This window comes from Bombus vosnesenskii, unplaced genomic scaffold, assembly GCF_011952255.1.
Source record: "Bombus vosnesenskii isolate JDL3184/JDL3185 unplaced genomic scaffold, Bvos_JDL3184-5_v1.1 scf7180000013265, whole genome shotgun sequence".
Taxonomy (NCBI): domain Eukaryota; kingdom Metazoa; phylum Arthropoda; class Insecta; order Hymenoptera; family Apidae; genus Bombus; species Bombus vosnesenskii.
In genome coordinates, this window is record NW_022882925.1 from 4,197,289 (window position 1) to 4,224,538 (window position 27,250).

At 28.4% G+C, this 27,250-nt stretch overlaps 8 protein-coding genes across 12 annotated transcripts; 4 read left to right on the top strand and 4 right to left on the bottom strand.

The window, feature by feature from the left end:
- The first annotated feature begins 1,813 nt into the window (after positions 1 to 1,813).
- Positions 1,814 to 2,591, top strand: LOC117243455 (CDGSH iron-sulfur domain-containing protein 3, mitochondrial). Its single transcript, XM_033510966.1, has 2 exons — positions 1,814 to 1,945; positions 2,199 to 2,591. Exons 1-2 carry the CDS (start codon positions 1,883 to 1,885, stop codon positions 2,550 to 2,552), a joined length of 417 nt encoding a protein of 138 aa, XP_033366857.1. The 5' UTR covers positions 1,814 to 1,882; the 3' UTR covers positions 2,553 to 2,591.
- A 753-nt stretch (positions 2,592 to 3,344) lies between these two features.
- Positions 3,345 to 7,997, top strand: LOC117243451 (kinesin-like protein KIF23). The gene is made up of 15 exons (XM_033510958.1): positions 3,345 to 3,654; positions 3,834 to 4,403; positions 4,489 to 4,659; positions 4,733 to 4,931; positions 4,993 to 5,131; positions 5,194 to 5,393; positions 5,472 to 5,576; positions 5,658 to 5,743; positions 5,820 to 5,950; positions 6,021 to 6,124; positions 6,182 to 6,286; positions 6,368 to 6,514; positions 6,807 to 7,076; positions 7,150 to 7,389; positions 7,461 to 7,997. The coding sequence occupies exons 1-15, from the start codon at positions 3,644 to 3,646 to the stop codon at positions 7,644 to 7,646; spliced, it is 2,664 nt and encodes an 887-aa protein (XP_033366849.1). The 5' UTR covers positions 3,345 to 3,643; the 3' UTR covers positions 7,647 to 7,997.
- Positions 7,998 to 8,026: 29 nt separating this feature from the next.
- LOC117243452 (phosphatidylinositol 5-phosphate 4-kinase type-2 alpha) lies at positions 8,027 to 14,898 on the bottom strand. 2 transcript variants are annotated; one of them, XM_033510960.1, is made up of 9 exons: positions 14,555 to 14,893; positions 13,625 to 13,722; positions 13,068 to 13,178; positions 12,048 to 12,236; positions 11,407 to 11,545; positions 11,016 to 11,315; positions 10,766 to 10,941; positions 10,547 to 10,689; positions 8,027 to 10,482 (listed from the first exon to the last, which is right to left on the bottom strand). In XM_033510960.1, the coding sequence occupies exons 1-9, from the start codon at positions 14,690 to 14,692 to the stop codon at positions 10,295 to 10,297; spliced, it is 1,482 nt and encodes a 493-aa protein (XP_033366851.1). In that variant the 5' UTR covers positions 14,693 to 14,893; the 3' UTR covers positions 8,027 to 10,294. The 2 variants fall into 2 exon arrangements, with proteins under 2 accessions (XP_033366851.1, XP_033366852.1); XM_033510961.1 differs by lacking the exon at positions 12,048 to 12,236 and having other exon boundaries at positions 14,555 to 14,898.
- A 94-nt stretch (positions 14,899 to 14,992) lies between these two features.
- LOC117243453 (carnosine N-methyltransferase) lies at positions 14,993 to 19,007 on the top strand. Of its 3 annotated transcripts, XM_033510964.1 has the most exons (8): positions 14,993 to 15,007; positions 15,628 to 15,833; positions 16,338 to 16,563; positions 16,950 to 17,107; positions 17,247 to 17,387; positions 17,467 to 17,629; positions 17,694 to 17,927; positions 17,998 to 19,007. In XM_033510964.1, the coding sequence occupies exons 2-8, from the start codon at positions 15,727 to 15,729 to the stop codon at positions 18,025 to 18,027; spliced, it is 1,059 nt and encodes a 352-aa protein (XP_033366855.1). In that variant the 5' UTR covers positions 14,993 to 15,007; positions 15,628 to 15,726; the 3' UTR covers positions 18,028 to 19,007. The 3 variants fall into 3 exon arrangements, with proteins under 3 accessions (XP_033366855.1, XP_033366853.1, XP_033366854.1); XM_033510962.1 differs by lacking the exon at positions 14,993 to 15,007 and having other exon boundaries at positions 18,009 to 19,007; XM_033510963.1 differs by lacking the exon at positions 14,993 to 15,007 and having other exon boundaries at positions 16,338 to 16,545; positions 18,009 to 19,007.
- A 100-nt stretch (positions 19,008 to 19,107) lies between these two features.
- On the bottom strand, positions 19,108 to 20,485 carry LOC117243454 (protein KTI12 homolog). The gene is made up of 5 exons (XM_033510965.1): positions 20,145 to 20,485; positions 19,806 to 20,067; positions 19,590 to 19,728; positions 19,451 to 19,513; positions 19,108 to 19,317 (listed from the first exon to the last, which is right to left on the bottom strand). Exons 1-5 carry the CDS (start codon positions 20,302 to 20,304, stop codon positions 19,120 to 19,122), a joined length of 822 nt encoding a protein of 273 aa, XP_033366856.1. The 5' UTR covers positions 20,305 to 20,485; the 3' UTR covers positions 19,108 to 19,119.
- Positions 20,486 to 21,199: 714 nt separating this feature from the next.
- On the bottom strand, positions 21,200 to 23,081 carry LOC117243029 (DET1- and DDB1-associated protein 1). Its single transcript, XM_033510173.1, has 5 exons — positions 23,064 to 23,081; positions 22,401 to 22,564; positions 21,893 to 22,031; positions 21,735 to 21,796; positions 21,200 to 21,652 (listed from the first exon to the last, which is right to left on the bottom strand). Exons 2-5 carry the CDS (start codon positions 22,419 to 22,421, stop codon positions 21,545 to 21,547), a joined length of 330 nt encoding a protein of 109 aa, XP_033366064.1. The 5' UTR covers positions 22,422 to 22,564; positions 23,064 to 23,081; the 3' UTR covers positions 21,200 to 21,544.
- LOC117243027 (TBC1 domain family member 31) lies at positions 22,803 to 25,601 on the top strand. 2 transcript variants are annotated; one of them, XM_033510169.1, is made up of 4 exons: positions 22,806 to 24,367; positions 24,452 to 24,921; positions 25,001 to 25,230; positions 25,298 to 25,601. In XM_033510169.1, the coding sequence occupies exons 1-4, from the start codon at positions 22,982 to 22,984 to the stop codon at positions 25,585 to 25,587; spliced, it is 2,376 nt and encodes a 791-aa protein (XP_033366060.1). In that variant the 5' UTR covers positions 22,806 to 22,981; the 3' UTR covers positions 25,588 to 25,601. The 2 variants fall into 2 exon arrangements, with proteins under 2 accessions (XP_033366059.1, XP_033366060.1); XM_033510168.1 differs by having other exon boundaries at positions 22,803 to 24,921.
- A 99-nt stretch (positions 25,602 to 25,700) lies between these two features.
- LOC117243028 (adenine phosphoribosyltransferase) lies at positions 25,701 to 27,034 on the bottom strand. The gene is made up of 5 exons (XM_033510172.1): positions 26,910 to 27,034; positions 26,736 to 26,836; positions 26,356 to 26,587; positions 26,180 to 26,258; positions 25,701 to 26,094 (listed from the first exon to the last, which is right to left on the bottom strand). The coding sequence occupies exons 2-5, from the start codon at positions 26,816 to 26,818 to the stop codon at positions 25,955 to 25,957; spliced, it is 534 nt and encodes a 177-aa protein (XP_033366063.1). The 5' UTR covers positions 26,819 to 26,836; positions 26,910 to 27,034; the 3' UTR covers positions 25,701 to 25,954.
- Between the last annotated feature and the right edge of the window lie 216 nt (positions 27,035 to 27,250).

Genomic DNA, 27,250 nt, shown 5'->3' on the forward strand with positions numbered 1-27,250 from the left:
AAACTATTGTATTTGTTTGACCGTAATTAGCAAGGAGACGCGTTCGCAGTATAACGCAACAACGAGAGTCATAAGTTCTCGTCTCGATACGATAATCGACGCCACAAATCGACCCCCTATTTCGATTAAGATAATAGAGATGGTTTGAATGATGTTAACACTGAGTTAACGATTATAATATCATTATTTCCAGCAACTTTTGAATACTACAAGTGTCTACGAATGTTGCTTGTGATATGTCGGAGTGTTTTCACCGAAGAATGGATAGCAAGTTAAAATGTGTTCTGACCGAAGAGTTAATAGTAAGTGACGATCGGCGACGATGACGTCGAGGAGGAAAACTAGTAACGGGTGCTGGCCGTTCCTTACCAACGGTCGCTCGCTGGTGGAAGTGGACTTCCAGTATCGTACATTGAGAAACTCGCTTATCCCATGTTTCACCGTAATGAGCAATAACACTAAGCAGTGTCTCAACTTGAGAGATGTATTGTGGCAATTAAGGGCCTGGATAGTAAAGGAAAAAGTGCTAAATCTTATGACGGCAATTAACGGTTCCTTGGGATTATTGCGCGATCGAGCAAGTATGTTTGCACAACTACCGACCACCCTGACCAAAGCATGGACGAGAACATGTGGTTGGGTCGCGGGACGTAATAGTATTAGGAGGTATAATACCTTTAAAGGTCTATAATATTATGTAATAACTTATATACGTAACTAAATATTATACATAAATAATACAATACAAATAAAAATAAAGTTTGTTTTACTTGAAACTATGTTAAAATATACTATTTATTTATAAACTATATTGCATTAGAAAATATAATACTTTGTCTAAAATTGTATAATATAACATAATAACTTGTATACTATATATACAAGTCGTCGACATATCTATATATACAATATCTATATATACAAGAAGTCGAAAAAATAGAATAAAAATTTTTTTTTTTTAATTTTTCCATCGAGACAACGATCTACAGTGAGATCCGTTATAACGTACCGCACGCGTACCGAGCGAAAATTCAAAGTCGATTTTCTCGGAAACAAGGCCTCAAACGAAAAATTTTTATTCTATATTTTCGACTTCTTTTTTCGCGTAGAATCACCCCCTTTCTGCCTGTATCACCAGTTACCAACCACCCTGTATATACGCAACGAGCGTAATCATCTTGTCTACAGTTGTTGTCGAAATAAAGAGTACATTATAACCTGTTACCTCAGCGTTATAATTAATTCAACTACTTCTATTATCTTAAACGAAATACGGGACCGATCAGTTTCGTGGCGTCGATTGTAAAATCGTAACAGGAATTTATGAACGGTCGACAAAACACTATTAATTATATCCGAAACTGTTTCAGGTAAAAGTTGAAAATCGGCATGTTTTCATATTAGAATATAATATATAATCATGAAATAATATAAAATACAATAATTAAATACTTGATATTCTATGACTTGGAGCGAAAAATATATTACTATATCTACATATACTATTACGTTCCTTGTCTATTATGACAGAACCTCTTTGATCGTAAATTGACCGTTATGAAGCAGGCTCATGCTTATAAGTACCGCATGGTAGAAGTGAAAAGGAAATTAATGATCAAGCTGATTAATTAGTACTTACTATACTAAATCTATTCAGAATTAGTCCTCTTACAGATACAAAATACAACTCTATCAATTTCTCTCTCTTCTCTGGTGCAATTTTCCACCTCAATTTGAACTGTTCTCACTCTGACGCAACGCACAACTGCCATGCGCAAATGACTATTGCAGAGGCCTCTAGCCGAATACGAGCAGATTGCACTGACATCTATGAGAATTGACAAAGACAGAACTACAGTGTATCGAATATCACGTTTTAATTATGCATTTAACTTTAAAGAAAATTTCATTTTTTGTTCATTCAAATATTTTGAAATACCAAAATGTAAGTTAAAAGTGAATGAAATTGCAATGAAATTTCAAATATCGTAATATAGTTTTTATATTTTTATTTGTTTATATTTATAATAGCCTAACTTCTTAACCTATTTTAGAATTACCATCCCTTACAATAAAATAAGTTATTAAATTATATCGAGAACAAAAAGAAGAAGTTGTTGAATCGAGGTTATTAATGTTTTAATACAATTTCAAGCTGTCTTCTTCTTCCTAATATATGAATGCTAACTATATTTCAGGTTAGATGTTATTGTAAAAAAGTGGAATATGATATGAAAATTCCTAGAAACCCATTGAAAGAGGTCTATAGTGCAAATCACCAAACTATTAATGGTGCTATATACGATAATAAACCTTTTAAATATAAGTGCATAGCTGGTAAAATATATGTATGGTGCTTATGTGGTAAAAGTAATACACAACCATTCTGCGATGGCATGCATAGGAATCAATTTCTTCAAATCAAGCAGAAGCCTATACGTTTTACAGTTGAAGAAACCAAAGATTATTGGCTGTGTAATTGCAAACAAACATCAAATCGGCCATTCTGTGATGGTACACATCTAAGAGAAGATATTCAAGCAAAGAAATAGTATACATGTACATAACAATAAATCAATTTTTATTGAAAATGCCTTTTGCTTGATATAATTTTAGTTATAAAAGATATAATACCCCACTTCATTAAATTTTGGGATAAGTTCCACTCTTTCTTTCGTAAGATCCTAATACAATCAACAGAACGATCAATTATCAGAAAATCAATCGACAAAAAATTTGGAAAACAAAAATAGAAATCTGTTGCGACCTCTCAACTAGTTGGCGATCAGTTAAATTGTAAATGTTCGATTGGAGTCACGTACCTTGCATGACATTAACGTTTAAGGTGGAGGGTTGATTAAAGAGTTCTAGTAATATTGTGATTCTGAATGTTTATTTTGAAAAGTTCTTTTTTAAAGTGTCTTGTGTGATATGTAATATGATCTAAATGTGTCTTTCTCTTGAAGCGTCTGATGCTTATATTCTAGGTGTCAGTCTAGGGGGTGTGTTTTCATCAATGTCTTTTTGAGAGGTGCGGAACTATATCTGTCCAATCATGTAACTGTCGAAATGTGAGCGTCTCGCAAGTGGTGCACTTATACGTATTTTTATTTCAACATATGAACCACGGTCATATAAACAAGTCTCAACATTTACTACGGAAGACCGTCCGGGGATTGTGACTAGACGTAAGAAATCAACATAAAAAACAATTTCTCTGTTTTTCTCTAACATTCATAGCATGTCACGCATGCGCAGAATGAAGAACTTGTTCCCTTCTTTCCCCTGTTCCCTGATTTTTCACAACTCCATTCTCAGATAGCTTGCTCTAAACTTCGGTATATGAGTGTCGGGACCTGTTTATACGATAGTGCTACGGACAATTCATAAAAGGTTTACATCTAACAGAGAGTATCCTCTCTGCTCTTAATATAATTTTCAACGTTTCTTTCGTTAAATAGAAACTCGCCATAAGTGATCTAGAGGCTTACTTCAGTTCATAGATGTTCGAATTTTTAACTTATTAAATGTAACGACTTTTATAACAAATAGAAAATAATAGAGATAATCTATCTATATAAGGTTCTTAAACAATTGTATGAGATAATTTTTATTAGTCTTGTACTTGATAATTGGTTCTACCATGAAATCTGTGTAAGTTTATATTTTATTTTATTTTTATGATAATAACGATATTTATTTTACAACTTTCCATATTATTATATCATATTATTATATTTTTCCATATTATTATATTTTTTTATAAATTAAACTACTTATTTAGAATAAATAATAGTAACGTCTAATCAGTAATTCTTATTCACTTCCACTAGGAATTCAAAACCACTTGTTGCAATACGAAAGCACGGAAACCGACCGAAATGTGATAACGACGCAGTTAAGGAACCTGTTAAAGTCTTCTGTCGCATAAGGCCAATGGTTCATCCCAATGATGAATCTTGTATAAAAATTATTTCTGACACAAGCTTCGTTATTACACCTTCAGAATCAGTAACAAATGGTCGTAATGTAAATAAAGCTATTCAAACGTCTTTTAGTCACATTTTTGGTCCAAACTCTTCTCAAGGAGAAGTATTTGATATAGTAGCATTGCCACTTATTCGAAATCTTATTAATGGTAAAAATAGTTTACTCTTCACATATGGAGTAACTGGAAGTGGCAAAACTTATACTATGTCTGGTAATCTGCATGATGCAGGCATCATGCCTCGTAGTTTAGATGTTATTTTTAATAGCATAGCAAACTATCAAACAAAAAAATTTATCTTTAAACCTGATAAACTAAATGGCTTTGATATACAAAGTGAAGTTGATGCGCTATTGGATAGGCAGAATGAACTTCAAAAACTTGTTGCTTCTTACAATGGAAAAGCTTTTAGACAGTAAGGTTTTTTTTTAAATTTTTTGAGATTAGGTATTTTCTATCATGTTTATGTAAAATTTTAATGTTTTATATATTATTCAAAGATTTAAAGGAGATGGTAACAACGATAACAATGAAAATGTCTTAAATTTAAGTAATGAATCAGAAATATTAGATGTTGATGAAGATAATGCATACTCAGTTTTTGTAACGTACATAGAAGTCTATAATAATAGTGTATATGATTTATTGGAAGAAAATGATGGAAAAACTAAGTGAGTATACATTTTAAAAATGTAGTCGATATTTTATGGAATTTATTAAAAAAAAAATTCTGAAACAATTTAGAACTTTGCAAAATAAAATTATTCGTGAAGATGGAAATAGAAATATGTATGTTCATGGATGTACAGAAGTAGAAGTAAAGAGTTCGGAAGAAGCATTTGAAATATTCCAACGTGGGCAATGTAAAAGACATATTGCACATACTAATCTTAATACAGAATCAAGCAGATCTCACAGTGTTTTTACTATAAGACTTGTCCAGGTAAAGTAGTCTAATTATACTGTATAACTGTATTATACCTACAATGTTAATATCTTACCAGGCACCATTAGATAAGGAAGGTGAACAAATTGTTCAAAATAAACGAGTGATTTGTGTTAGCCAATTGTCTTTAGTAGATTTGGCAGGAAGTGAGCGTACAAACCGTTCAAAAAACACTGGACAAAGACTTAGAGAAGCAGGTAATTTATCAAAATATATCATTGCTCTTTTATGTTTATGTGACTTATATTTGTTAAAATAGGAAATATAAATAATTCGTTAATGACACTACGCACTTGCTTGGAAATACTACGTGAAAATCAAACTCAAGGTACAAATAAAATAGTCCCTTATAGAGATTCTAAAATAACACAGTTGTTTAAGAATTACTTTGATGGCGAGGGAAATGTTAGAATGATCACTTGTGTGAATCCTAGTACTAACGATTATGATGAAACTATTGTAAGTATTTATGTTTTGGAGGCAAGTAATGTTTGGAATATAAATTCGATATAATAAAATTTTTCTTTTTCTATATAGCAAGTCTTAAAGTTTGCTGAAGTTAGTCAAGAAGTACAAATTACAAATTCCACAACTTCAAAATTAGATTTAGGATACATACCTGGTAGAAGACAAGCTAATAAAGTAAGGAAAAAATACATATATATATTAATATATTAAAATAATTTTTGTACATATTTAGTTATTGACATTACTTTTTGATAGATATTTAAAGAAGCAAGAAACAGACTAGAAAATGCTGGTAATCCAGCTGCTGCTGATTTGGAAGTTGATTTGGGTTTAGTATACAGGTAAATTATTAAATTAATGACTAAATCAAACACTATTAATAATAAAAATTTTGTTATGTGATACATTTTTTTCCAGTCTTGGAGGGTCATTCCCAGAAATGGAAATAACAAGTCCACATAATGACGAAATAATTACTACACTTATACGTTTCTTAGAATTGCGTATTCAGAAGCGGAATATTTTACAAGAAGACCTGAAACAGAAACGTAATTTTTTAACGTATTGATTGAAAAACATATTTTCCGAAAATTTATATCAAATTTGTTCATTTTTTAGAAACGAATTTTAGAAACATGATAGTAAAAATCGAACGGGAAAATGTATCTTTAAAAATTGAAAACTCTACATTGAAAGCATCAAATGATCAACGGCAAAAGAAGGTAAGTCTTTATAGCAATAATTATAACAGTTAAATCTTCAGTATACAATTTTTTCAGATCTCTGCTTTGGAAGCTCATATTTGTAAAACAGAAGCTCAAATTGATACTCTACTATCCAGATTAAATAATGCAAACGATATAATCAGGCATATGAAACAAGATGTAACTCTTTATTTTATATTAATCTATCTACATTTATTTTTGTCAAATAAAACATTCTTCTAACAATCAAAACCTTTGCAGTTACAGAACAAGAGTATGTTACTGAATCAACGTGCAATAGATAAGCAGAGGGTAAAAGAAAAATATAATAGTAAAATTCAAGCAGAAACTGATAAAATGAGTAAAGAACTGGAAAGCAAACTTCGTCGGCAACGTGAACTTCTTCAGGTATATTGTATTAATTGTACATACTTTATACAGGGTGGTTGGTAACTGGTGGTACAAGCGGAAAGGGGGTGATTCTACGCGAAAAAAGAAGTCGAAAATATAGAATAAAAATTTTTCGTTTGAGGCTTTGTTTTCGAGAAAATCGTACGTTATAACGGATTTCACTGTAGATCCTTGTCTCGATGAAAAAATTAAAAAAAAAAAATTTTTTTATTCTATATTTTCGACTTCTTTTTTCCCGTAGAATCACCCTGTATAATTACTAATTTATCTAAATCTCTCATTTCTTTAGAATCAAATGAAAGAAAAGGAAGATAAGCTGAAATTAGTGAAACAAATATTAATAAACGATGATGAGATGACTAAAAATGATAGACCAGAATCCAAGGAAACAATTCAAGTACAGAACGATGTTGAAATGCCGATAACATCGAAAATTACTACAACTGTTCCAAACACTGTCTCGGAATCTATACTTATTACAACTACACCAAAAACTACTACAAAAACTGTTTCTACGATTAAATTTGAAGATTGCAATGATACCCGACCAAGTAGAAACGTAAATATAATAATTGTTATGATTTTAAGTTATATATTAAAAATAAAATTATATTACCTTTAATCATTTGTAGGATAGAATTCCAGTAGTGAATCCGCGCTATAGACGGTCACAAAGTGCAGATAGATGGCTTGATCATCGACCTCCTGGATTAGTTCCGGTTGGTACTATCCTTCAACCAGTAATTCGAAATAAACGAATAAGCGTCAAGCAACTGACAGATCCGAAAGATATAACAAATAAAGCATCCAGATACTGTCTTATTGCTCAAGAACAAGACACAGATGGTGAACTTGAAACTAAATTATACAAAGTTTGTATTATTAATGTTTTCAAAATATAGATATATTTAGATAGAATAATGATACAATTCTTGGATGATAGGGAGACATATTACCAACTAGTGGAGGAGGTGCACAAGTAGTATTTAATGATATGGAGCATTTAAAACAAGTTTCACCTATTGCAAGAAGGAAACGAAGCGGTTATTTGAGCCCAGGAGAGAATTCCACTTCTCAAAAAGATTACTGTGGTTCAGAACAAAATAACTCAAAGAAACTCCGTATATAGTTTATTAAGGAAGTTCTTGACGTGTTATTGGTTTAATCTTGAAACATGATAGACCCCATAACAAAAAAGTTAAATATATACAAAGCATATATAAAAACCAAAGACGCGAAGAAATTAAATTTTCTTCAATTTTAGATGCAATAACTAAAGTACAAATTAATTTTAAGTATATAATTACCTAGTATATTTTTGTTTCATTCGATGATAAAATATGTATCATTCGTTAGTAATTTACTTTATACATAAAAAATAATTGTTTTTAGTTTAAACTATGTAATCATATTATTACAACCAATATCTTTTATTATCTAGAGCGTATTATAAAATAAAATTCAACATTCTCTTTCCTAATATTTTTTTATTTATAATTCCTTATTGTGTTAAATGTCCATTTATTTCCCGTGGCTTATACAATACAGACTCTGTGAATAATACAAATGTTAGGATAACAGAAGCCTGGATATATACTGCCAACAGTAAAATAGTGAATATATACATCGTTTCTACATGGTGCGAATTGCGAAAATCTAAATTGAAAAATAAACAAAATCTTTCTTGCAATTTAATTAAGCAAACCGTTTATAAATCTATATGTTTCAAAGTCTATAATAGACTAAAGTTGTTGCATATAAACTTTAAACTCTTTCGAGATTTGTAAGTCAATGAATATATAATAATAGAAAAAAAGAAATATACGTTTGAAAGATTTGTTACTATGTAACAGTAAATCGTAGTTGACGAAACAATTTATATTTTCTCTTACAGAATCTATAACATTACAGAAATTGAGCGTCTTTTTATAACTGTAATAACTGTTTTTTTATAATACACCTTTGTTGGCAATATGCATTTTCATTTACTTTTGTGGTTTTTCCAATGTACTGGCAATGTATAAAATCATATAAAGTATCAAGACTAGATGAATACCTTAATTAGTAAAGTAATTAGTCGTTATATTATGATCAGTTTTAACAAATTATAAAAAATTGATTATTACAATAGATTATTTAAAGGTAGAGTATCATGCAACGATACATTCTCCTTTTTGTTTTTGCATGATGTAATGATATACGGTCTTAAAATATAATTAATAACAAGCAATTTTTTAATATAAAGTTTATCGAATAAAAAAATGAAGCTGCATTAAATTATCTTGCATTAAAATTATTAAGCGAGATCTTGTGCTACTAATTACGCCGAAGCTTGACGCATTATGAATCGAATGCTACAAAGGAACATATCACTTCATATGCTGTTCAAAACTGAACACATTTTCAACAAATTGATTCTAAATAATTTTTACATAAAAGAGGAAATAAAACAAACATACTTTGATTAAATAGTTTTCTTTATAAATATTATAAATTAGCATTCCATTCGCAATGCGCCAAAAAAACATATTTCATACTTCTTTACTTAATTTCTCTAATGGAATCATCGGCTAAGTTTGAGCACTTTACAAATTAAAGGAGACATATATCGCGCATAATACGTACAGTTCTTCTTGTTCCCTGTAAATGTAACTTCACAAACTAAACGAATCGATGGTCTTAACACCAATTCGCGGTAACTGAAATGATCAAAGAGGTGACATTTACAGACTTTAACATTTACTAATAATTTTTTTAAAGTTTCAAGCTCTTACACTATAGTACCTTCTGCGCATGTAATATATTACTTCTCTCCTCTTTTTTTAGACCTACCAAAAACGAAAGTTCTCGCTGTAAAAGCCATTACGTTATACCTCGAATATTTAAACATTCCAGACAACACCACAGACACTAGATCAGAAGCATTATAATTCGTCTTGACGAAATTGAGAGACTCTTTACGATAAATGTAGGCTTCCTTCGTGAAACACTTAATCGTGTCCCTATAATTCTGATTATCATATGTAACATCAACATTAATTTTAATATTTTCCAATAAACTAATATTACATATCATTTACTGTCAAATGACGGTAATTAACGCAGCTTTTATAGCACATTATGTGTACCAAAAACAATATACAATACACACTTCTGTTAGCATTATTTATATATGAATAATTCATACAACGAAATAATAGACATTAAACAAGTATGCGTAAAAACTATTTCTTTGAGTATAATATTGAGTATCACCTCACAAAATAAAAATAATCTACAATAAACTTTTCTAACAGAATTTTTATGTGTTCCTGATTGTACACATAATGTACGAAAAACTAATGTAAGTCTCACGTTTTGAAAATATACATAAAATGAAAGAAAAATAAAGAACACAAGAAAACTACAGTATTTGACAATTGTCTTTATAGAAAAATTGTAATTAAATACTGAGAAAATATGTCACTGGTTATAAAAACTACTAAAATATTCCCTGGAAAAAATTTGTTGATAGATCTTCTAAGAGTTTGTAATCCACGAAATTGCGTTATGCTTCTAACTCCATTGTAAATGTTATAAGGAATACTGAAATATGTAATCAACGGTACTGACCAAATAACAGTACATACCAAATAAAGATCTTTATGGTCAAACATCAAAGTGCGAGGAACGAATGTTCGACGCACTTAACATAAACGCAGTAAAAAACGATAGTGTCATCACGACTTTCGAACAAGCGGTCCAAATTTACAAGCTTAACAACAACGAACAACGAGCTTATTCTATAGCTTTGCTCATGAACTCTATAAATCGCTTGCCGTATTGTTCCGGATCACAGGTGGATATACCATCGACATTAGCACCATACTTCACTGTTTTAGCTGCCTTTGCTGCCTGCTTACGCACACCATAATGAGTTAGCACATCTATTATGGCTAAAAAATAAATTTCCTTTGTAGGTGCACCTGAAATAAAACAAAATTTGGATGTTAATTTAAATATTTATGTGTTAATTGTAAGCAATATTACCTTCTTTACTAGGAATCGCATAAATATCTAATTCAGGAATTATGGCATCTTCATATTGTAAACTCGTGTCGCGCAACAACGTGGCATGTGGTGATTCAGGAGGCGTTGCCATACCTGCAACACCGCTCCAACTCCATAGACGGCTAATAAAAATGTTACGTTACAAATTTCGAAAATAAAATTCTATGAAATATTTCACTACATCGTAAAAATACATACTCTCCCATTGGGCCTCGTGAATCAAGCCCACTTCCAGATTCACTATCATCCTCTTCTTCATGATTATCTTCTTCCTCCTCTCTTTCTGCACGTTCTCTGTTTTCTTGTTCGGCCCGCGCACAATCGTGCAGTCCAAGTAATAGAGAATAATCCATCAAATGCAATTTTGTTAAAAACTATAATAATCAATTTGTCAATAAATATAAAATGTACAATTACATAAATACAATAAATAAGAAATGAAACTCACGTCGACATCAGCGGTTAACGTCTCTATAAGTTTAGCTTTTGCCTCTTCGCCGATATAAATTTTCGTTCCCTCTTTAACAAAATCATTATCTTTATAAGTAGGCAAATCTTTTTCCTTTTCTTTGTCAGATGCTTCACGATCTACTGTCGAGCCTTTTAGATCGAATTTTTTATGAGTAGTTAAATGATTTGAAAATACATTTCTTATGGCAACGACATAATGTTCAACTCCATCTACTGTCAAACGATACATGCCAAGATATTGGGGTAACAAAGTTTTTCCGTGCCTTTCTACAATATACTAATATATACAGAAGGAAAATTGTTAATTTTATTTAAAAAAAAGCAAATATATATAATAGTTTACATGTATAAATAACAATTCTACATACTGGATGATAGTGTTTTAGAAATGAATACATTCTTTCTACCTCTTCCTTTGTGAGGGTTTTGATAATAAACAGTTTATCATAAGACTGGTAAAATTTTGCACCACTTTTTCCAGATGAGTCCTCTAATATTGGTTGTGATCTGGAAATGATAAAAACAATATTAATATTAGTTTAGCACAATGGTATAATAAATTATTTATTTCCAGCAATAAAAACGTTTTTCTTTTTCTGAATTTCTGAAACACTATTAGTATACCTCTACCACATATATTAGCATGCATTTAAAAAAAAACAATGGTTATTAAGCATAATAACTAACCAATAATGATACTGTTATTCACATACTATACTATCACAACTAAAATGATCAATATATACATAAATATAATATATCCAATAAATACATAAACTAAACTAAATGAAGATAAATTCATGCTTTAACACTAACTCTAATTCTTCTAATGCTCTACAAACATTTAATTATGAACATATAGTCTAAGTACGGTAATATAATACTAGAAAAGAATTGTGTACAATCAACTGTGTTCCTTTGAGCTGATTTCTTATATTTAATGAAAGTCTCATAAAAACGTGTTAGCCACAAGCAACACGCACAAAGTGAAAAATCAAGTCTGGCTAACCTCAGACGCTTTGGTTTAAAACTGTAGGAACGTAGTGGTTTATTTAGGACTGGAATTTGCGAAAGAACAGGAGAAGGAGAAAAAGTTATTGAAGGAGCAGTAGCACAATGCTGAACCAATTTATGAGTCTTCCCATTCCTAGCCAAATTCCAATGCCTCTCTGATAGGGAAGGATTAAATGCCCGACATCTAGTATCAAAATTCTTGTATTACAATTTACTATCAACAATCCTTATGTATTACATTTAAATGAAAAGTAATACTTTCTGTTTGTAAAGAAATGAAGGAAATTTATTGTTTCCATGTATAGTTATACACATTTATGTAACTGCAATATAGTACACTAAATTTTATATACTGAAATATGTTAGTAACAATAACATTATGTTGCCTGTTAATGCATTCTCTTTCTTTTTCGTTATAGTTGAATTTATGCTGAAATTAAAAATATTTCTTTTCCTTATTTCTTTAAATTTATATTTGATATAATATGATAGATGTATCTCAAAATGATATAATTATTTCTACAAAATGTAATATTGTAACAAAATATGTTTCTTATGATATTTCAATACAAAATTAATTTCAAATATCACGATAAAACTTTTAATTGCAATGATTTGCGTATGAGTCATTGGGTGGATTATCTTCCTTCAAGGTTGTATCAAGTAAAGCCCCTAAATCTGCAATACTCTATAAATAAGTGAATGTGCTGTATAGGAAAATAAGTAAAGAAATATTTACCAAGTTATAATAATACATACAGATACTTTATATGTGTATTACAGTTATAATAACATATGCAGAAAGCAGTCACAGAATAAAACATATCTTTGACATGCAGTGCAATAAACTAAGATTAAAATTAAAAAAAAAAATTATGCTTTACTTCTTATTCATATAATACATCTTAAACAAGTACTGCATATTATAATTACTTTAATAATATTTTTCAATTATTTTCTGAAATGAACTTAATGTATTTGAGAAATATGATTTACAAAATAAATCATTTTTTACCTTGTCATTGATTCCTTATAGTCCAAATCATCTATACCAAATCTTTCCCGTAAATTTCTGAATACCAACGGACAGTATTCTTTAAACTTAAAGTGCGAGGGCATATTTTCCCTAAAACAAAAAGTTGAATATATGAGTAACTTTCTGCTTGGAAGGTATAAATTTTTAACATATATAACATACAGATTTCATATATATAGGTTCCATATATATCTACTAGTAATACAAACATTTTTTAAGTTAAGGAGTAAAGCTATGAATATCTTTATCATTAACTATAATTTCAGATCAGGAGGACCTTCATTCATTCTATTATTAAAAGCAGTGACCAACCTAGCAATTCAGTATTTAGCGATATATTTAGAATAGGCCACCTCAGAGAATTATTTGCTTTACATTTACATTAATAAATTCTTCCTAATATCAAACAGAGCATTACCCTTATGACTCAACTCACTATTAACTACGTTTAAGTTCAAAATTTTTCCTCTAACGTTTGTCATTTCCTTTAATATTGAATTAACACATATTTTGGCATATAATGTAATACAACTTACTTGTTAAAAAGATGGTTATCCACTTTTAACTTGCTATAAGCTCTGAAATCGTCTGGCAGGAGCACTACTGGTATATTAACATGACTAAGCTCATTTATCTGTAATACGTGTATGTTACATGTAACATTTATGTAAACATAATTTCCTAAGTAAGTTGTTATTATAAACACTACTGCAAAAGTTACTATAAAAGATTATATACAAAAAATACAAATTACATCAAGACATGTATTTATATATTTATTGCACAAATTTATCACATAATTTTTACATATTGGGATTATATATTTGTGTACATAGATGTCATCATCCACAAATGTGAATATGGAAATAATTGTATATATTGTATAATTGTATATATGGAAACAATTATAATTGCACATTTATACTACTATTTATTGAACTCAAAAGAACAACTACATATTAAAATGGAAACAAACTGATTCAATTATATAATTAAGTAATTTTTTAAGCTTCAGCTTTTTCAAATGTATAATACTTCTTAATAAACTAAATTTTTATTTCATATACAAATAAACATGCGGTAACTATAGGAAACATAACATGATTTTAAATTTAGATAAAATTACAATGTTGTATCAAAAAATTTACTATAGTGATATAAATCCTTCATTATTCCTGATTACTAATAAAAAGATTTCATAAAATCTTATAATCGCAAATATAAAACCCGACAACACTTTGCAAATATATAGTACAATAGAAAAATAGCGCAGCACGCGTTTCAAATACATATTTTCTTAACTTCCAAGAATATTATAGGAGAAAATTACATTAATGTGAAACGTGACGTAGAATAACGCAGCGTTTTTCATAAATTTCCGATTCTATCCAGCTTGAAGAGAGTGAAAGAAGAAAATGGCATTTCGATGACGTACGACGCTGTCACGCAGTTATGTTAATACTCACCGTGTGATTGACACCCCACATAAAAACACTAAGAAGAGGTTCGTTTGCACGGAACAGCTTAACCTTTTGATGTTTAACTCGAAAATGTTTCTTTTTGAGCTTGCTAAGCCCACTGGACATTTGTGGTGCACTAGACATGTTTCTCGTGCTGGTGCTTCCTATTGAATATTTCTAATAAACACCCCCGTTTATACACTCAACGAAGAGTTTAAAACAAACTCCTTACACTGCTGTCATTGCGAAATGCCTGATACGGCAACACTAAACGCGGAAAAAAGTCGCAAGCTCGATACAATATTCGCGGAGAGGTTCCAAGTGTACCCTACCGCGGTTGATTAGCGACTGAGCTCCTTTTAAAAATGGCGTGGACGACAGAGTGCTACCTGCAACTTGCAACAGCTATAGAAACTCTGCGGATATGCAAGTTGTGCCTTGGCACAGTTTCCAATTGTGGTAAACGAGAAATTTTATGGATTTCCTGCGTTACAATAATGCCAAATTATTGGAACAAGTATTAATCAAATTTTATTTGACTCTTAACAAAATTTGAATTTCTGAAGTAGCTTTAATTATCGTGTAGATTACAGATCACTGTATTATAAGGAATTAAACGATAATTGTTACTCTTACTGTTTTTTTCACTTTTTTAAGTAATATATTTCTTGCTAATTGTAATGAATCATATAGAAAAATTATACCATATAACCTATTGTAGTGTAAAATTAAGAAATGACGTCGACAAAATCTTATTTTGTCTTTTTCTGTGTAAACATAAAATATTTTCTCTTATTAAGAGACAAATGTGAGTTTTTATATAAATTATATTAGGTTATACTAGAGCTTATACATACATATACATATTTTAATTATTACAAGTATTTTGTATTTTTTTGTATTTGTGATTAAAATTACAAAAAGCTTGATATCACAAGTAACCGAACAATGTTATTCCTTTACGTATAAAATATATTTTTGACATATTAAAAGAAATGAAATGATATTTATCTCAACGCGTATTTGTTAATAAATTCAAATCTGCTGACGATTCAGCCTTAAAGAATAATTTATCGTAGTAATAAGAACGCGTCATAACGCGTGCACCAAGAAAGCCGCCACTGAACGTCGTGCTAAAAAACTCATTAAAATACTAAGCTCCACGTTCGAATATAAAAATGGAAACAATGTCGAATCCTTATCCAAAAAAAATGCACGACACTTACGAGGATGAAGAAGAGAGGAAACACTTTCAACGTATCGTCTCAGCTTTTAAATATTACAAGTAAGTATATCATGAAAAATCGTTTTGTTTGATTGACTCTAATCCTCGAATCGATGTTTCGTTCTTATCTTTATTGCTCTTATTCTTTTGCTTTTTTCATCGAACATAGTACTCCGGATAACTTTATAAGATATCGTCCAAAATTTTTCGATTATCGTCAAAACTTCTTAATATCACTGCTTAACCTTCAACGATATGGCATTGAGTTATATTTTATTTGCAGTTTTCATAGTTATCCTGCAATTATAGGAATAATTTTTTACATTACATTGCTGTAATATAGTTTTTAAAAGTAAAGGTATCATAATTTGAGTATTTAGCAAGAAAAATGTATAGGTTTTCAATTATGATATGGCTATGTTTTTCAATTGCTGTCCTACTTAAATTAGTTTAATATTCATGATTGTATAACTATAAATTCATAATTGTGTAAAGCATGAAGCTTAAACTTACGAATGTAATAATATTATAAATATTACTTATATCAAAATTTTCTTTTTACAGAAATCATTCACTATTAAGGGTTAAGAAAACAGAATCATATTTGCTATCACTTCCAGCTCATCATCAGAGGCTTTTGTCAAAATATAGAGAACATCTGCAAGAAGTTAAAAGATGTATTGAAAATAATGATGAGATAATTAAGCTTATCATAAAGGATGTAGCACATATTTTTGAAAATGTGAGCCCAGCTACTGCACAGACTGACAGTGTAAGAAAAGTTCACCTGGTGTGTGGCATGTATATTCTGTTGTATAATATGATATGTTTTTAAAATTGTGACTAATTAATTCTATTAACCTTATTAAACATAAACACAATTGTGTTCATGCTGTCACATGATATTTTATTTTATTTTATTCAAAATAGAAATCTTAAAACTATACCAATATAGCTTCTCATTAACTGTTGAAGTTAATTTAACCATTAACACTCTTGAAGAAAACTCTCTATGTCTTATATATAAAGTTTTGTTACTATAACACTAATTGCCTAGGAAGAAATATTTTACCTATTTCTCTCATTCAAGCTTGGATTTTTTTTATCATTTTAACAAGCTTCTTTTTTTATAAAAGTATATTCTATTGTACAAAATATAGGTAGGTCTAATTGCAGACATTAAATCCTCGTCCAGTAATGGCTGATCAAGAAAAGGTTCAAGCAACCATTAAACAACTGGTTCGTGATTGGAGCGTGGAAGGTACCGAAGAACGAATGGCGTGTTATCAGCCTATTATAGATGAAATTATGAATCAATTTCCTGCAGATTATTGGTATGACCCCTTCAAAATTTCTGAACACATTACACAAATAAAATGTTCCATCAAAATATATTCAGACATCTAGAATCTAGCTACAGTGGTGTAGTAGAACATAGTTCAGAAAAGTATGAAATGATAGGTAAATTTCCAGTACACCATCAGACGTGCAAATTCTAGTACCTGGAGCAGGTTTGGGAAGACTAGCATATGAAATTGCGAGACGTGGATATACTTGCCAAGGAAATGAATTTTCCCTTTTTATGCTCTTTGCTTCTCATTTTGTATTAAATAAGTAGGTAAAAGTTAAATATTTTTAGCAAACAGTATTCCTTTTAAGATGACTTTTACTATTCATATTTAATACTTTATAGATGTAGAGGAGTAAATTCATATCAAGTACATCCATGGGTACATCAATATATGAACAATTTAAAACCAGAACATCAAACTCAAGCTGTGTTCTTCCCAGATGTAAATCCTAGTGATCTTCCAGAAAATGCGCAATTCTCCATGGCAGCTGGGGACTTCCTAGAGGTAAATATCAGGACATATTAAAAAATAAATAAATATCTTAAAAATTTCTATTTTTGTATTTCAGGTTTATACAGAAGACAACCACTGGGATTGTGTAGCCACGTGTTTTTTTATAGATTGCGCAAATAATGTTGTACAATTTATTGAAACTATTTATAAAATTTTAAAGCCAGGAGGTATATGGATAAATCTTGGTCCACTATTGTATCATTTTAGTGATATGCCAATGGAAGATTCTATAGAACCAAGTTACGATGTAGTTCGCGATGTGATTCACGGATTTGGATTCCAATTAGAGGTAATTAACTTCATAAAAGGACATTGACTGTTATATAATACTAAAAACTTAATCGAATTTTACAACTTAGAATATTTTTAGAAGGAAGAAACGCGCGTAAAAACGCGATATGCACAAAACGTTAACAGTATGTTGCAATGTGAATATAATAGTGTATATTTTGTTTGTCGGAAACCTAAAAGACACATAGATAATAGTGTGAATTATAGAAATGGCACTGAAAGTAATGGTATGCAAGAACAAGAAAACTAACTATTGACGACTTCCTGTGTTTCACTTGTAAGAAAAATTGATGTAATTGTAAATGCATTATATAATAGGTTTATTACTACAAAAGCAAAGCTGTTATACTTTATGAAACAAGTCAATATTAGATAATTTAAGTCTAGAAAAAGTAACAAAAATCTTTAAATATTGTTAAAAGTTGAACTAATATTTTTTTATCGAGAATTTCATTTCACTGTAAGTAACTGCCAAACATGACAGCTCTATTGTTAGCAAATTGGATAATAAAATTATGCAGTTATTGTTTTAAATATCGACAAAAGTTGATACAAGATCAAAGAGACTCTTCTTTAGTACTAATAACAGTTTTGCAATTTTTCTTTTGAGTTCAATATTTGTGATTTAGCATATCATTAATGTTTATTGTTTGAGATATTTACTAAATAGCGTCATAATATGAAATAAAAGAAACTCGATTTGGTTGCATGTATGTACTATGCAATATTTTTTCCAACCGGTTTGAATGCAAATTTCATTTTATTTGTCAAATTTCTCTTACAAACCAATGTTGCCTTGTCTAATTCTGTCAGTTATATTAATATCTTAAAGAGAGTACAATTCCACAATTCTGGTATTTCTTATTGTAGTATTCATTATTTTATCAATTTTTTCAAAGATATATAATATTCAAGTCGCACAAATGTCAATATCTGTTTCAAAATTGTTTATAATGTACTTGATATTATGTTATTACAAACCAAACAGTCAGTAATATTGTGCAACCAAAGTTTATCTTAAAATGCAAAATACATGCAGGCCAAAATTACTATAAAATAAAATAGGCCTAATGATGTATTCTCTAATGTAATTTTTTATTAAAAAAGTACATTTCTGAAAATTTAATTAACAGATTTTTATTGCCTCATAAAAAATGATTAATGATTAAATATATCAATACCTTTTCTATTTACAAACTTTTATTAAGATATTGTACAAATAATAATGCAATTTGGTTAATTTCAATTTGTTGCATTTTACTATAAGTTAAAAATTGTCTTCGTAGCCTCATAAGCTGTGCTGCAGTACATGGATTCTGTACTGTTAAATTATATCCTGGTATCTTAAATTCACTTTCAATACCCAGTTGCTTAGCTGATAATATTGCCTTTGTCAAAATAGAAAATACATATTTATGATTTGTCATAATAATGTTGTTTATGATGTTTAACATCTCTTATAATATTTACTACAAATTTTATTATACTTGGCTAATAAGTAACAATTTTTAAGCAACTTACATTAGCTACTTCTTGAGTTACAATATCCAATTCATATAAATAGTTAGTAGATGACAATGGTGGCTGAAATATGATATAATCAAATTAAAAATTATATTAATCAATTTAAATTTTAAGTTATATATATGACAATACTAACACATTGTGTACTTAAATTTGGTTTTGGTGCTTTTACTTCATACAACGATTTATAAATTTCATCAAATTTTAAATCATCTTCTGGTGATACAGCAAATAATGGTGTATCCCAACGGTTTTTATTGTCTGGTGTTTCATATCTATGAATTATATTATAAATCTCTGACTTTATTTCATTAAAAAAGTGTCACATTTAATCCATGATACTTTTGATTACCTCATTACAAGTGCATCGAAAATTTCTCTGTTATATTGTTCATATGTTGGTCTTTTCTCATTCCACAACCAAGCATGCTCAACTGGTATATCACAAAATATTGTACACTGAGGAGTTTTGTATAGTTTTGTCATACAATATATCTCATAACGATATCCTTTGATATAATTACTACCGTCAATAATTAATATATCATTTGTATTTAACATTCGCTGAGCTGCTGACTTTATGTCACTTCTCACACTTTTTTCGTTTTTAGAATCTATAGCAAATAGTAAAATCAAAATAAATCTGAATGTTCTTCGTTAATAATAAAACTAAAATAAAGTAGTATCTAACCAGCATAAAATTTATTTCGATCGAAACCTCCTTTAGTAACAACATCAATTTCACTTATAACTTTTACATTTTTTCCTTTGTTCATAAAATATTCCTTTAATTCGAAAGTTCGTGTTGTTTTACTACTACACGGTATACCAGTAATAATGATAAGTGGCATAGTAAAATATTCTTTTAGTATTAACAAATCAACATAAACACTTTAACCTATCACAAATCATAGGCGTAACCATCGTTAAATGCAGATTCACGATGCATTTATACAACGTGCTTTTTATACATTCTTTAAAAAATAAAGAAGAAAAAAGCTGAATTATTACATAAATTTAAAATAAAATAATATAAGAATATATAATAAAAATAAAAAGACAATAATCAAGATATAGTATTACGAGGTATTGTATTATTTACAGACTTGATCGTATATTTACTTTACAACTGTGTTTAATTTCAGAGAGGAAATTTATTCTGTCACCAGAGATACCAATCTAAGAATTATACATTAGATTTAAAAAGATTTTAAATTTAAAATAAAATCAAATAAAACTAATGACAGAAATTTTGTAAATAAAATGACATTAAAAAGTAAAACTTGATTGTTTTTAAAAAAATTATTTTTTAATTGTACTTTATACAGTATAAAAATATAAAATCTACATAAAATACTGCTTATTTTTCGAAAACGAAAATTTATTGCCATACTTTCCTAATCGTATACTTATTACCAAGGTTTTTATTTAGTTAAACTCTTGTCTACATCTTGACATAATATTACAAGAAAAAAATTTAACAAAATAACCTGACATTTATAAAATAAAACATCACATATATTTTTCTTAAATTAGATATATATTGAGAACTTATACCACTAAATATGCAATACATATTTAAAATGAGCATTTGTAGCATAAATTTATAAAATTATTTCGAGATAAATGGTCCATTACGACCTCAATTAAAGAAATTTTAGTAATTTCCTGAATTGTAATGTACATATGTTGCATTAATTACAGTTTTACGTTTTACCAGTAATAATGAACATATTTATTTATACATATTGTGCAATGTAGAACATTATTTAATGTGCTAATACAAATTTTTCCAATCGAATTTCAAGAATACAAAGTAGTACGAAATGATCACATAAAATTATGATTTTACATATCTAAAGAAATATTACTTGAAAACGTTTTTTCCTATATCTTTGATATTTCACATAATATTTAATCCAAATTATATATTTAGAAACTAAAAGAGCAACGTTTTGAAATAATTTTTCTGAACTATAGATATGTTTGTTACATTCGAGAATCACATAGTTTAACAGACAATGAAAATTAATTTAGCAGGTAATGGAAATGTAGTTTAGTAAACAATGAAAATTATAACTGAGGTGTATTTTAAATGGTATGATTTAAATCAAGACGTGGCCTTTTGCTATGGACTGTAGCAGCATCATCTTCTGAGTCACCATTAGCAGATAAAATATCACGTTTTCTATCAGCATGCTGAAAAATATAATTAATATATATATAATTAATATAAATATAATTGTAAAAAATACTTTTACAAAAATATATAATTTTTTACATTTTTATCCCAATGTTGATGAAGGTACCTTAACAATATGGTTGTTTTCTCTGTGACTATAACTGTATATATAAATGAAAATAATAATTATGTTTATAATCATTCATTTTTTAATATTTATCATAGAAATACATAAATATATACTGAAATTATCTTACTTTGTTCTGAAGGATGGTCCTTTGTAGGAAGATAAACTGAAGGTTTTTTTACACAAGTTCTGTTTCCACTATCTGTATGAAAATTAGCAAAATTATTTTCATTGTGCGAAGGCAAACCCTTTAAGAATTCAGCGACAGACTAGAAATAAAAATAAGTTTGATTAAAATTGAATTAGAAAAAATTATTAAATTTTTTAATATAAATTAACCTAAAATTATTGTCTCTCTTAAATAACATAAAATTCATTAAAAGAAATATTTTCAAATTATTGTTATATTTATTATATGTATCATTATACGAGAAATTAAACATTTTAAAATAATTTTATTCAATTACTAATAAAAGAATTACATCGAGGATATATAAAAAAATAATTATTTTGACAACTGAAATGTGGGAGATGATTATTTGCTTTCATAACACCTCAACGCAAGTTGTGTATAACCTAAAAGTCAGATCACAACGAGAAACAACTTCTATAAAATAAAAATAAAAAATATATCTTACCATTTTGCAGTTATCTGACATATCACGTTATAAATCACCCGAAGTATTAATAATCTCTTTAGCGAGAAATTAATCTTTAAAATTCTTTAATTGATATAGAATCAACTGCCATCATTTCAATAAACAGCCACAGAACCCAAACTGTCTAGATCTTATTTCACCCACTATTCAGTTAATGACGTAAGAAATAACAAAAATATTTCATAAATTCGAAGCGGCAAAATAGAAAATTAAAGAACTATATAATATGCTATAAAGACATATTTTAGAATTGAGCAATATTTCATTTCGCAATTATAATTATTATTTAGTTAGTAGTTAATCTACAATATACACGTGACAATAGAAAATAATCCAATGCAAGAAGCATAATTTTTAAATAATTTAATATGATTATATGATTATATAGTTTTATCACCAATTTTCTTTTTTTTTCTTAATTCTTTCTGTCAAGTAAAAGTTTCAAACAAGCAAAACCGGTATGATGTAAATAATGTCATGTTTGACATTTCTAAACGTAAACATAACCTAAAGATCATTGATACTGAAATGAAACTATCTATTGTTTAAAAATTAATATAATGTATAAGAAAAAATGGCAGAATTTAAGAAAACTCGATAATAATAGTTATGAACTTGAACCAGAAGCAATTAAAAGGATACAATGTCCATCAAAAGTTAATTTTTCGCATATAGCATTTGATTGGACTGAAGAACATTTTATTGCAAGTGATACAGCAGGATATTTATATTACATCGATCTAATGAATAATTGTCCTTCCTATCAAAAATTAGGAAACGTCGGACGAGCAACATTCGTGGCATTTAATCCCATAAATAAACTTGAAATATTAGTTGGTCTTGCTACAGCTGACATAAAAATATTGAGAATAAATGCAGATGTTTCTCAATTTCGCTTGTTAATTGCTCATAAGGTACCCCCAGTATATGTTTCTTTTTACAAAAATTATTGTTTGACTTCTTCACATAAAGAAGTTATAATATGGTGTCTAAACTCCTGTAATAAAGCTCGACAGTTAAGAGCTTGTCCAAAAAATTTTATAATAAAAAAGACAAGTTTTTCAAACTTAGGACACATTGTTGTACTCTATTACAATGATACTTTCCAAGTATGGAATTTCAATCAATTAGAAAACAATGTAAAAATCGATGCAAAGATATTTGGAATACGAAATATTAAAGACTTTGTCTTTACACAAAATGGAAGAGCAATGATTATAGTTAGCACTCAAAATAAAATTATCATTCTGAATACGTGTAACTGGAATTTAATGAAAACTTTAAATTTGCCAGACAATTTTATTGGAGTGAAATATTTATCACTTGTACCATCTTTGGATAGTGGAACAATTAGTATAATGGCATGTATTTTATCAAGCTCTAATCTTTACTTCTTTGATCTGAATCAGTCTTGTGTCATTGATATTCTACAAGTTACCAAACCAATAAAAAAAATTGCAGTTTCTTCCGCTGGCAGGTATATAGCATATATAGAAAAGGAGGGTCATCTGAAATTAATAATTAGTGAGAAATTATTTTCAAAAAAATGTGAATCTTTGCAAAAGTTAATAGAACCATGTAGACCACTTGCACATGGAATATATGATCACTTACAATGTGTTAGACAAAGCATTAAACACGAATTACGTTTAGAAAGATTAATACTTATTTTAAAAGAATATGGAGAATATCCTGGAAAATATCGAGTATTAATATGGTCGACTATTCTAAATTTGCCAGCTAATAAATGTTCATATAATGCCTTGGCTAATAAAGCTGCTAGTATAAATTTCACTTCAGACATTTTAAAAAACTATCCATTAGCAAGTAGAAGTAAACATATATTATTAATGACTACTGTTCATTGCTTAATACAATGGTGTCCTTTATTGGTACAATGTTCATTTTTACCAAATTTAGTTTTTCCATTTCTTATTATATTTCAGGTAATAAAATATATAATATATATTCATAATATACTGAAACAGATGACACATCAAGAGAAATTAACTGCTTTATTTTTATTACAGAAAGATCTACTACTTGGCTTTGAACTCATTTTAACTATATTATTGAATTATTGTCAAAAGTGGTTTGAATATCATCCTTTACCACCATTAAATGTGTTAGGTATAATAGAAAATATTCTTCTACAAGCAGATCCATCCTTGTTAAATGTTTTTTGTGAACGAGGAATAACATCTAGTGAATATGCATGGCCTCTTTTAAAGACTGGTATGAGTGAAGTCTTATCTGGTCCTGAGTGGTTAATTTTATGGGATAATCTAATATCCTGTAAAAAACCTTCACTTCTATTGATGAGTATTGTTGCATACAGTATATGTTCCCGCGAAATTATTATTTCTTCATTACAAGCACAAGAAAGTATTAAAAGATATTTTACTAAACAAGGTCATATTGGCGCACATGAATTACTAAAAGTTGCTCAACAGCTTGATAATAATTTACCATTAAGAATACATCCTAGCCATTACCTTAGGTAAAGCAATTTTCTTTTGATTGCAACAATATTTTTGTATTGTTATATTAAGCATTATATTACATATTATGTTTTCTAGGGATGAAGTAATTACATTACCTTCCAAAGGGCCATATCCACCATTTATGTTACATGATTTTCCCAAATTTTTAACAGATGAAATCTCTGTTCTCGAATTAGAAAAGTTAAAGAAAAAACAAAGAATTATGCGTCAATGCAATCAAAAAATTATAGAAATTGCAGAAATAAATAGACTGGAACATGAAGCAAAAGCTTTTATGGATCAAATCAATCAAACAAGATTAAAGGGTACTGTATATTCTTGAAACATTACAGCAATATATAAATTGTGGGAATTCAAATTTGTTTCTTTTAGAGGCACACAAATCTTTCAAACAACAATTGTTTGATGCGAATTGGGAAATAAGAACAGAACAAAGACCAACAGAAACATATAAAGCTAGTTGTGAATGTATTTGTGATCAATTTCATGGTACCTTGCATTTAAATTTAGATACTACAAGTGATAAAGATATTGTATGTTCGAAAAATGGCAAAACAAAACGTTATTTTCAGTTACAAGAAGATGTGAACAAATTAGAATATGAAGTACAAAGTTTTTTGAGTTCTTTAAGATCTCAAAAATCAAGAGTAGTTAATAGTTAACATGTTTTATATATTACAAGATTATAATAAAAGAATTAATATTTCTTTTGTATCATGTTTGCGGAAATAAAGATTTTAATGTAAAAAGATGTTATACAGTATTTAAAACTCTGTTGAGATTTACTAATTTATATTTACTAAAATTTTTATACAATATTTATAATTTGTATTATGACATATCTTCATAAATTGAATTACAAAATAACAAAACATTTCTATATATAGACTTATTTTACAAAAATATTGTTTTGTTGTTATAAAAATGCTCTTTTATTTAAATGCTTGGTTTGAGAATGTTAATATTGCACTTTATATTGTCTAAACCCTTTAAATAAAAAATTGTGCATTTTATGTTACTCCAGAAAGATTAATCATATTGAACAAATGAGTGAACAGGTACACCAAGCTTTTCTCTTCCCTTTAATCCAGTTAATTCAATTATTGTTAAACATTCAATCACTTCAGCACCAGTTGATTTTATTAAACTTATTGCAGCTAGCATAGAACCTATGGACACATTATTGTTAAAACCCACTTTTCTACTTGTAAAATACTAAGGATATTTATTTTTTTGTTATTATATATTAATTACCTCCTGTTGCTAGTAAATCATCTACGATAAGTACTCTTGTACCTTTTTTTATATGTTTTGTTTGTATTTCAAAAGTATCCTGTACAAATGAAACCCAGAAATAATATTGAAAGTAACATTAAAGTAAAATATACCTATAATTACAATAGTCTACAAATTTTGTTTTATATATGAACCTGTCCATATTCAAGAGTAAAAGTATGTTGCACAACGTTTCCTGGGAGTTTTCCTTTTTTCCTAACTGGTAAAAAAGGTTTTCCCAATTCCATGCATATGATTGGACCAAAAAGAAAACCTCTTGAATCTAAACCTACAACCAAATCAACTTCCAAAAATAAAATGTGCTCTACTATTAAATCTTTCATTGCTCTCAATGCTACAATGTTGCGAAATACTCCAAATATATCTCTGAAAATATATAATAAAGCTCAAAGTACAATAATATTACTTTATGAACACAAGCAATTTTTCACATGATAATATTTGACATTAACTATATAACCCTAATAAATCAAAAAATATAATATTAATTAAATAATGTAATTTTATTATTTACCGATATATAATGCCAGGCTTTGGAAAATTGGGATAAATATCAATTGCATCTCGTAACAATTGAATTTTTTCGTCTTTATTCATATTGAGTAGATAACGACACTGAAAACAATAAACGATTTTCATTGTATTATAATGAAATAACATATAACTAAACAAGTAATTATATACATACCGTAACAAGAAATTATGGGAATTGAAATTATAAAAAGAAAAATTTATATACACGTATTTTAATTTAAGAGATCATGTGATTTCTATGGTTACACGTGCACTATTGCGTTAAAAATTAACATAAACGTCATCTTGCGTTACAAGATACAAACTATGATTTACTTTTTAATTCAAAGTTATCATATTGAGATTACATAATTTTTGATAAATAATTTGTTTTGAATTTTTAACTTCTATCGTTAATAATTGAAAAAATTTCAATTGCAAATATAAGTAAAAATATGGGCTCGTGTAAAATTAAAATTTATTTCATACAAAATTCACTCAACTTTTTACGGAATT